The 10708-nt window shown below is 46.6% G+C and overlaps 1 protein-coding gene across 1 annotated transcript; it reads left to right on the top strand.

Moving 5' to 3' along the window:
- Positions 1-393: 393 nt before the first annotated feature.
- On the top strand, positions 394-3941 carry LOC120952026 (protein tailless). The gene is made up of 2 exons (XM_040371094.2): positions 394-1806; positions 2369-3941. Exons 1-2 carry the CDS (start codon positions 1686-1688, stop codon positions 3604-3606), a joined length of 1359 nt encoding a protein of 452 aa, XP_040227028.1. The 5' UTR covers positions 394-1685; the 3' UTR covers positions 3607-3941.
- The last annotated feature ends 6767 nt before the right edge of the window (positions 3942-10708 follow it).

The raw sequence follows: 10708 nt of genomic DNA on the forward strand, positions 1-10708 counted from the left end.
AAAATCCGAAATGGGTTTAGACGCAGTCTGTTTATTGTCGTATCAAAACATATATTCTTTTTCATATCGAGATAAATGTCAATTCTCCATCAAGCACGAAACGGTACCTTGCACTGGCTAGAACAGGAGTCTCCAAATTACGGCTTGCGGACTGCATGACTTTAACCGCGATGACTTTATAAAGTTAAAAATAAATAGTTCATTATTTTCACTATTTAAATCAAAATTTTAGTGTTTGCTTTTATAAACGAAAATCAAAGTTCTATTATAGACAGCTGAAGAAATGTATTATATTTAGTTGATATTTTATTATCTAAACGAAACTGTAACGTTTAGCCTTAGCTAAAATCCTCCAACAAAGTTTTTTGGCGATGCAATGCATCCCACTGAACTGAAAACTGTTAAGGTGGGGTTAATGGTGGTAAGTAGTTTACCAATGCGCTCACAACACGATCACCAATCTAGAACGACTTTTGACGTGTGCGGAGGAAAAGCGTACCAAAACACTCGCTTAATGGTTTGCGCCAACATGGCCCCGTCCCGGAGTTGCCCTATTCCCGAATGGGTAATTTGGCACTGTATCGTGTCACCTTCGCTACCCGCGCGAGCTGAGAATAAAAAGAGGATGCTATTCTATTTGTGAAGTCTTGTGTTTTTTTTGTCCATCTCTCTATTTTTTGCTGTTGCCCTTTCTGTTCTACCCCACTGTCTCGTTCATGTTTGTTGTGCCTTTGTGTTGTGTGCCGGAGGATCTCTAGCGCTTTTGTTTGTAATAATCTCACCTCGTCCTTAATTTCCTACCCTTTCACTCCCCGTCGACACCGACCCCGTCGCAACGTTAGGCAGCGCACCGGCGTGCTGTTCATTCAAACCGAACGCAGCCCTGTTACCTGACCCGCCGTGCCGAGAATGAATCCTAGACGCGCGCAGGTACCGCCCTATTATTTTCCCTCTCTGTTTTGGTTTTCGTTCATACGGGTAAAACAGGGGGTTCGTCGCTTGCTCAGTGAATTGCAGCGCACGTTATCCTTGCGCGCTTGGTGTACCCCTGTGCGCTCGTATGAGTGTGTGTGTTTATGAAGGGTAGTGCGCATGCGGGTTGATGTGTATATGCCGGTGTAAAGACCAACATACCGCAGGGTATAGAGCCGGGGCAGCCAATCGCAAGCGAGCATCCTTTTTTCTCGTTTCTTTTTTTACAAGGGGCCGACAAATGCGGCACTGGTATTGGTGTGCGGCAGGCGGCCTCGCCTTAGCAAAAGGACATTGCCGGTGTCCATTTAAAACAGGCGCACCCGAGCCGAAAGTAGATCAATCGAGTGCGAACCTTCAGCGAGCGCACTGTTGCAAAACCCGACCGAACCAGTAGGCGAGAAACCTTTCCGACTGCTAGTAACACCGTGACGTTGTGCTTTGGTGACATTCATACGCTGCCTCACAGGACCTCTGTGTGTTTGAGCGTTGTGCTAAGTTGTGTGTGTGTGTGTGCGTGTGTGTATGCATCTGTGCCCTCGCTGTTAGTGTAATTAGTGCTTCCGACAATCAAGAGCAAAACAACAAAACCAAACAACAAACTCGTGCAGTGCTGCAAAGTGCAAACTAGACTGGCGATAAGAACGAATCACGCCGAATTTAATCAAGCCATCAACTATCAACGCGATCAACATTTCGCGCTTCGCCGCTAGATGATGTTCAGCAGCCTCCCGACGGCGCAGGAGCGCACAGGCCAGGACATGCAGTCGCCAGTGAGCTCACCCGAGCTCATCGATCCCCGCTTCAATCACATGCGCATACCAGCCTCTTCGAGTAAGTGTACTTTCTTTCCCACGGCCACGCACCGCAGAATCAAAGCAGAAAAGCAACAAAAGGCCATCCCAAACTCCTGTTGCTCCGGTGTTTTTTTTGCATATGTTGTTTGCTTGACTGCAATGCTCCCCTTTCAACTTTTACAACGGAAGAGGGCGTGTGCGAATGAGTTGCTCATATTTCCGCCAGTGCTCGAGTTTTCCGTTTCCCCCCCTCGAAAAGAACCGCCGAAGTGTCGTCTTGCAGCATCGAAAAGGCGCTCACAAGCCTTGATCCTTTTTCAGTGCTGTATAGCCTACTTCCGGCCCGTTTCTTTGAACGCAACAACACCTCCTTTTGTTGCCCCTCCCGAATGGCTCCGATGAGCCTTTTTGTGTTGCGGCTGCTGTGTTGCTGTCAGTTAGTCGGCCGCTCAAGGCAAACAATTGAATTTCGCAGGATGACAGGATCGCGCCCGTTGCGCGGAAATGAGGCCCAGTTAACCAAAAAACAAACATAACAAAAACCAAACCGTTCCTAACTAATTTTCTCTCCTTTTATCTCTCTCTGCTTCTCCTCGCAGGTCGCATACTGTACGATGTGCCGTGCAAGGTATGCCGCGATCACAGCTCCGGCAAGCACTACGGCATCTACGCCTGCGACGGGTGTGCCGGGTTCTTCAAGCGCTCGATCCGCCGCAGCCGCCAGTACGTGTGCAAGTCCAAGTCGGAGGTGCCGTGCGTGGTGGACAAAACGCACCGCAACCAGTGCCGGGCCTGCCGGCTGAAGAAGTGCTTCGAGGTGGGCATGAACAAGGACGCGGTCCAGCACGAGCGCGGCCCGCGCAGCTCGACCCTGCGCAAGCAGATGGCGCTGTTCATCTCGAAGGATTCGCCGCTCCGCCACGACATGATGCTAACGCCCGGCATCCCGATCCCGCACCCCGGCCACCACCATGCCCATCATCACCATCATCATCACGGGCACCACCATCACCATCACCAGCAGCCGGCGATGGGGCTGGATCTGTCGCTCGGGCGCAACCCGTTCCTGACGCCGCCACCGTCGGCACCGTCCGCCGGTCCGTATCTGCCACCGCCGGCCCTGTTCGCCGGGGCAGGAGGCATGCCGCCGTCCCATCCGCTCGTCGCGGTCGACGCGATCCGGGAGTCTGCCGCCCAGCTGCTCTTCATGAACGTCAACTTCCTCAAGAGCCTGACCCCGTTCACGCAGCTCCCGATGGCGGACCAGCTGGTGCTGTTCGAGGAGTCGTGGCGCGAGTTCTTCATCCTGGCCGTGGCCCAATACCTCGCGCCAATCAACTTCAGCCAGCTGCTGATCGCGTACGAGTATCTGAACAACAACCGGGGCGAAACCGGCACCGTGAGCGACTTTCTCGTGAAGGAGGTCGAGATCTTCCAGGAGATTCTCGCCCAGCTAGCGGCGCTGCGCGTCGACCCGAACGAGTACGTCTATCTGCGCGCGATCGTCCTGTACAAGAGCGAGTTCGACGCGGAAACGAGCATCTCGAGCGTGAGCAGCGACGGTTCGGACGTAACGACCGCGTCGTCTGCCGGCTCGGCCAAATCGATCGGCGAGATTGCGACGGTCCGGGCGCTGGAGGAAAGCGCGAAGGAAGCGCTCGCGTCCTACATCAGTACCTGCCGGCCAGGGCCGTCCAACCGGTACCGGACGCTGCTCCAGCTGCTGCCCGCCCTGCGCAACGTGTCGAGCTATACGATCGAGGAGCTGTTCTTCCGGCGCAACATCGGACCGGCCCCGCTGCTGAAGCTGCTGCTCGACTTCTACCGACAGAAGTAGAGGGGGAGGGGGGTACACCACCAATGTATCGTCGTCATCCGGACCGAAATGGGTCGTCTAATATCTGTGATTGCACTAACGGGATTTCGTGCCCGAAAGCCCCAAACCGTTGCCCGCCACCGTGGACAATAAACCGAGCGTGCTGGAGTGTTAGAGTTACTAGTAATATAGCCTCGCTGTGTAAGGAAACTGCCGTTGGACGCGAGCAAAGTTTCAAATGTACGGCAGAGTATTTACTTCGATGTGTATCAAAGAAAAATATCTTTATGTAATTTTAATAACGCTAGATCAATAATGCGCCATACAGTCCAATACAATCTAATAAACAAAACATATACTCACAAACACACGCAAGAGCAAAACGAATCGGCCTTTTAATCTGCTACGGATTTACATTTTCCTATTTTTTTTTCCTTCTCGCAGTGAAGGATCAGAGACAGAGCGAAGCAGAGAGTAAAACCCGAACCATACAAATCCCTTATTCCGCACTAAGTCCTGCAAATGAACCGATAATTGTAGCTCTTGACAAACAGCTCATCGCACACACACACACACATAGAGACTAGAAAAGGACAGAAGGAAGAGCTAACGGAAGGGGAGAAAAAGCCGTTGGTGTGCTTGTTTTTTGCCCTAGTCTGCCATCGTTTAGCCTAGGTCCCATTCAATCCATTCATGTGTATGGCTGTCCCGGCTACCGCCATCTTGCACACTTTGGTTGGATTTCGCTGTTCTGTACAGTAGAAGCTACTGCCGGAGAAGCTCAGCTGAGGGTTGCTGAGCAGTGACTGCATGATGCCATCATTGCTAATTTAACATGACAAACTTGCCTGTCAAATCAACGCCAGCAACATGTTGAAAATTTGTATGGATAAAACAAACAGTTGCATTACAAGTCAAAGAGACACACGTTTACAATCTGTTTAAAGCTTGTTGAAAAATTAATTGTTTTTAGATTTTTAGGTACTTTTTAAACAATTTTTTAACGGTAAATACATGCCTAAATTGACAACGGTTGTTTCTCGCCATAATAAGGCTTTTTTTAAGGAGTTAGTTATACTTAGGGCCCAGTTTAGAGGTCTCCAAACCTTTCCCTTCGCGGGCCGCTTTGCTTCCGAAATACTAACTGAATGTGTAAATTGTTTACACATTGATATTATGTAGCCTAGATTTTTATCTTTAAAAGCCATTGATTAAAACCATTACAATGCCATTAGGGGCCGCATAACAGACTCTCGAGGGCCCGCGGGCCGTAGTTTGGAGACTTCGGATCTGAGGCCTAGAGGTAATAAAAACGCAATTCTTTTCGGGCGCTTAATAACAAAGTTTACTACCATGTTACTGGAATAGCTAAAGTGCTTGACACGAAGATAACGGTGGAGGATGTGAACGTACGAAGATCTATCTCCAAGTATCTATATTTGTTCTGTGAGCGAGTTGTCAAATAAAAACAGTGCTTCAGATGGAAAACAAAATTTAACAATGTTTCAATGCTAAATGGATTGTTTTTTATTGCCACAGTAATTTACAATAAAACATACAGTAAACAAAACCACCAACCAACTTCTTGTTCTTTTTGGCGTAACGACATATGCGGTTTGAAACTTATTTAGTACTTCGGAGCCGGATAGTCAGTGCTTGCTACGATAAGATGGTACGAATATGAGGATTGAGCCCATGGCAGGCATGTTGTTAGGATCGTGTAAATTGACGACTGTATCACGGGATTGCCCCCAAAAACTACCATTACCGCTCAATAAATTTGGTATTTGGATTTTTTTCGATATCTAGTGTAGTGGCTGAGAATGAATAACTAGTACCATTTTTGCGTGTATAATAAACCACGTGTATAACGACCTTCCAGATTTATTATTAAATAATTGTGAAAAAATAATGATTTTTTTTTAAATATTTTTTTTATTTCTTTGTTCTTCTTTCTTCTTTGGAACAACAACCGTTGCCGATCAAGGCTTGTCTGTACCACTAGTGGGCTGGACTTTTAATGACTTATTGATTAACATAGCAGGATAGTCAGTCCTACGTATGGGAGCACGTTCCATTCGGGGCTTGAACCCATGACGGGCATATTTTTAAATCGTACGAGTTGACGACTGTACCACCAGACCTGTGCAACTTTAAATTTTACAATATTCAAAAAAAATTTTGTACATGTTACAAATTTCCCCTGCGAAGGAAAGGGGAAGGCCTTCGTATTCTTTTCGTATTTTCTGAACTGTAGTTGTTGACCTCATGCTTAGGTAGTTTCTTTTAATGAATTTAAATCATCAATTTAAATAACCAGTGAGATCAATTGTTCCTAACCTATTTCTTGTTCGTTATGCATTTCCTTGCCAAAACGTATTTTTTTTTAATTTTATCTTTGTGGGTACCCATGCACCTGACTATTTTTGTATGTAAACAATTGTAATGTCTCGGGAGTGATTGAAACCCGTGTAGAACGACCCTCTTAATTTGATTTTTGATCATTTTCGACCTAAAAGCGGATACACATTAAAATACAGTAATTATTGGACTCCTCCAATATGGTTTGCACAGTACAAAACTTGTTGGTGCATAGAAAAAGTCATTGTAGAGGTTGAGGGTTGATTTTGGAATAACGTTTGCATTAAAATTGGACAAAAATTTATTGATTTTTCATGAGTTTACCTCAACTTATTTTTACAAACTTTCTTTCCGCATTATCAATCTTAGTAGCCTATGAGTTCCTGGACAAAATTTTACTACTTTATCAGTCGAACTCTAACTTTGATAATCCAAAAAGAAAAGAACTTTGTTTAGAAGCATGCGCGATCAAAAAACTGCATCCCGCTGCGTCTAAAATGGACCCCGTGGGTCAGTTTGTGGACGTCGTATAAGCTTGATTCGCCATCTACAAAATCTCGGCACTAATAGACAACAATCAGAGCACCTAAAGAGGGCCCGGTACCGAATGGCTGACAACCCAGAGCGACTTGAGGTTCCAAAGGAAGCTGAAATGAAGACCGAGAGACAAGTGGCTATATCGCTGCGTTAACTTGGCCGGGAGGTCTAAACTCCGAAACAAAATGCCAAAACTAAATTCGACCATTTTAAGCGAATTTCGGCTAAATCTCAACATGACACCCTAGTACGCGAACCGGTCCAACATCCCCCATCGAGGTAGATCTTCAAAACATGCCGGCACGTATGTCTTCGTTCACCACGCCGAAAATTCCGGATAACTGAAGAAAAGCAACTTGCATGGTCGTAGATTTATTTTTGCAAGTTATTTTGCAATCTAATTACTTAGATTTTAAAAGGATGTTCATGGAATGAAATTATATCTCTTTGTTTTTTTATAGCCAACTGAAAAAGTTTTTAATGCATACGTTATTCTTATCGCTTTGCGCCTTAAACTCTCCACGCTGGAAAAATCAACGTGCAACTTGTGTTATTTCAGACAAACTATCATGCTAAAAAATGTTTGAAAAAAAAAATCACTTCAGCTAGACCCTTTTTGAGTTAGTTGCAGTTATTATCATTCAACTGCAACTTTTTAAGCTGCAAACATTCTCATCTTAAAAATTATCTTCCAGTATATTAGCTATTTCTATATACGCTGTCACTATTATTATCCTTCTATCCACTTCAATGGTTCTCTAGAACTAATACCTTTACATGTCGAACATCCTGAATTGTGTTCCTTTTCGTACGATGCAGAGAAAAGCTTTGATTTATCTGCTGCCGTTTAAATAAGCTTTGAAATTCCAAACATAAAGCGACATCAAAGAAAAAATATAACGATCCCTTACAACCACTACATCATCAATTTAAGCGATCATCAACACAAAAGCGCCCCCAAAGCAAGGTATACCCCACTACGACTGTTCTTTTCAATTCATCTCGATCGACCGAAATATGCGAAAGAAAACACACCACATAATAAAAACGTAATGAAATTTATGAAACACGATCGACCGTAATACAGCCCTTCGTCGCAACCCTACCGAGCCGGAAAGGGGTGGGATTTCAAGTGCGATCGAGTTGAAGCAGCCTTTTGAACAATCAAACGTTGTTTTATTTTATTTTATTTTTTACATTCGGATCATTCCAATCTTTCACACACCCTCTCGAGTAACCCAACTGGGGGTCTCTGGTGATCGCGTTCCTTTCTCAAGCGCTCATCTTCGCACCCTCCTTCCTCCCCCAACACACACAGACACTGATAATGATCGTGTAGTCGCAACCATTCCTTGGCTGCTGTAAATGTACACCAGCCAGCCAGGACAATGGTACAAGTCAAGCGACGTAACAGCTTACAGCAGCAAACACACTCACGCGCGCGCACACACACACAAGGGACGTCAAACGAGAGGATGTCAGCCCAACTCCTCGTCCTCCGCTCGTGCAAGGATAGGCGATCTTCATGCACAGCGCAAGGTTTGTCCCTTTCTTTCCGTGCGTTGTTGTAGTCTGCTGCGTTGCGTTGTTGATGTTGATGCTGTATGTGCTCATTTTGTCATCCGCAGCCTCCGGTACACACCAGTGCAAAAGTGCCTCCTAGGCGGCACGGTAAGCAGTGTGCGCGCACCGACACACCGAGGCGCGTTTATCTCCAATCTCAATCACCTTCATGATATGCACGCCTGAGCGCTACCGAATAGGGCCGTCTCGAAGGTACCGGTGGGAAAGTGTACCGAGTCGTTCCCAGAAGCAGCAGTAGACCCAACAAAGGCAGCAAAGAAAAAAAGAAGGAGGGCATGCCAAAGGGACGGCAACCGGGCAAACCGATCCCAGTAAATCCCGCGGAGAAGGTAGAACAGCCAAAACAAAGCTAAGAAAAAAAAATAACGCATTCAAAACGAGCGCACACACATCTAACGTTCAAATCAAACGCTGGAAAGCTGAATAGCTCCAGCCTCTCCCAGCAGCGGGAAAAGCTTCAATGGGATGCGGATTTACCGCGAAGACACTCCGGTAGCGTACGTGAGCCATTGTCCTTTTTCAAAGCGAAGGGCCCCCGGTCGCATCTCATCATATTTCACCATTCCGGCCAAGATTTTCCTTTTATTTGCGGGATGTTCTAACCTTCTTCTTCTTTTTCTTGTCTTTCTGATTTCCCCGTGTTGTTTTGTTCGCCATTCATTGGCGACGACTCGACTATTCAACATCTCGACATCTTCATTGCTCGACTTTTTTGGTTGCTGTTGCTGCTGCTTGTCCTTCTTTGTTGCTTCCCGTTTCACAACCTCAGGACACGGCTCAGGTTCCCGGTTCCGCACCGAATGCACCTCACGGGAACTGTTCAGGAAAGGTGGCAAAGGCATGCATAAAAAATAATAATAACCCCTCCGCTCGTGAGCATGGATTGTCAAATGGGAAGGAAATGCCGAACGGCCCCGAGAAAGCCGGGATTGCCATTGTATTGTGCCGTGCAAGCAGAAAGCTTCTAAGTCACCGAACGCTAAGGCAGGAAGCGCACAGGAACACAACGAATCGGCATCGGTTGAGCAGCTTCCGCACTTCCGTGAAAATTGGGTGGTTTGCTGCTGTTCCTTTTGCCAAACCGACTCAACAGCAAATGGGGAAGGAAAGAAATCAGCTAGTCAACCTGCCGGCGAAGGGTGTACTGGACGAAGACGCACATGCGGAGGACAGCTTTTTCGAGCCATGGTTTTGGCTGTCCCATGTGCTGTCAGCGGCGTGTTCTTCATCACTGTGTCCTTGGTAAAGTAGTGTTGCCGCAGAGGAGGGGTGGCAAAAGTGAACAAGCGATTCACATTTTGCTGTTGGCGAAAACCACCCCTACAACGGGTAGTGAAGCCAACGGGAGGTTCGATTATTAAACCAAATCATAAAGCTGAGCAATTCTCCCGGTAAAGCCTCCGCATATTTACGTTAAACAATTCGCCCATAATAATGTTCATTAGTTGAGGGCTCTTACCCCCAAGAAGAAAAAAAAACACGTTCCAATGCTGCAACGCGTTCATTCCGTCATTAACATCCAGTTTGGATGGGCGTGCACGAGCCCATCAGTTCAGCAACTGTTTGTGTTTTATTTCATAAAGTGGTAACAGCTCTACACCACTGTTATGGACTTCAAGCGTATCTGGTACCTGTTTATCCTGCGCGTTGATTATGTCCTAAGGGGTGGCTGGCCTGCTAACGGATCATTCTAACTTATGCTTCATTGCGCTCCAATATTCAATGGATACGTCAGCAACCAACGTACCCGTTGCGGAGCAGGAAAATTGGACTGTTCGCACCCTCGGTTAGGTACCCGCATGCCGGCATGGGACACGCGGGTAGTCTTGCCGGGCTTGATGTCTTCATTTGCTCACTCTTTCGCATCTTCCCGCATCTTTAACAGGTACTGGGCCGGTCTATATCTGCGATCTATATCTAGTCGAACACCGTCAATAGCGTGGCCGTCCCTACCCAGCCTGTAACAACTGGGCGGTCTGTTTTGGCAAACATTTAAACTGCTCCATTGCTCTGCCATTAGCAAAAGCACCCGCCGTGATAGCTATGTGTTGCTGTGTTTTCTCCAGCAATTACTACCCCGCCATAGAGCCTCCAGTGAGAGCAGCACGGAATATGTGTGCTTATTTTTTTAATGAACCAGCATAAACGAGATCCTTGTAGGAACGCTGCAAACAATAATCACTGCAAATGCGACGTTTACGTCATCCGTGTAGTGACAAAGGTGGGATAAAGGCTGCTTACCACGGAGCATACCAGTATGTCCCGCAAAGAATGACCGCAGGATGTGCAGGCAACAAACACACAACACCAAAAAATGAGCAATCACTCTGTCAGCTTAACCAAGAACCGAAAGCCGAAGGATCAGCCGAACGGCCCGAACACAAACATTCCTGGACTGCCTCTACATGGCAATTTTTTTCTCCCAAATTTGTCTCCAAATGGCAAAAAAAACTGTTGATCATTTGACAGTTGCCATCGTCGCCCCTGTCCGCACGCGGGCTACCCGTGCGACTTTACTCTGATTGGTCCTGCCGGTTGCGTTTTTTTATTTATATTTTGTTACCATTCACTGTTCTCTTTTTCTTCCGGAATCGAAGACAAGAAAAGGAAAAATAATTTAGTTGTCCAGGCCCTTTCCTCG

The sequence above is a fragment of the Anopheles coluzzii genome, chromosome X, assembly GCF_943734685.1.
Source record: "Anopheles coluzzii chromosome X, AcolN3, whole genome shotgun sequence".
Classification (NCBI taxonomy): Eukaryota; Metazoa; Arthropoda; class Insecta; order Diptera; family Culicidae; genus Anopheles; species Anopheles coluzzii.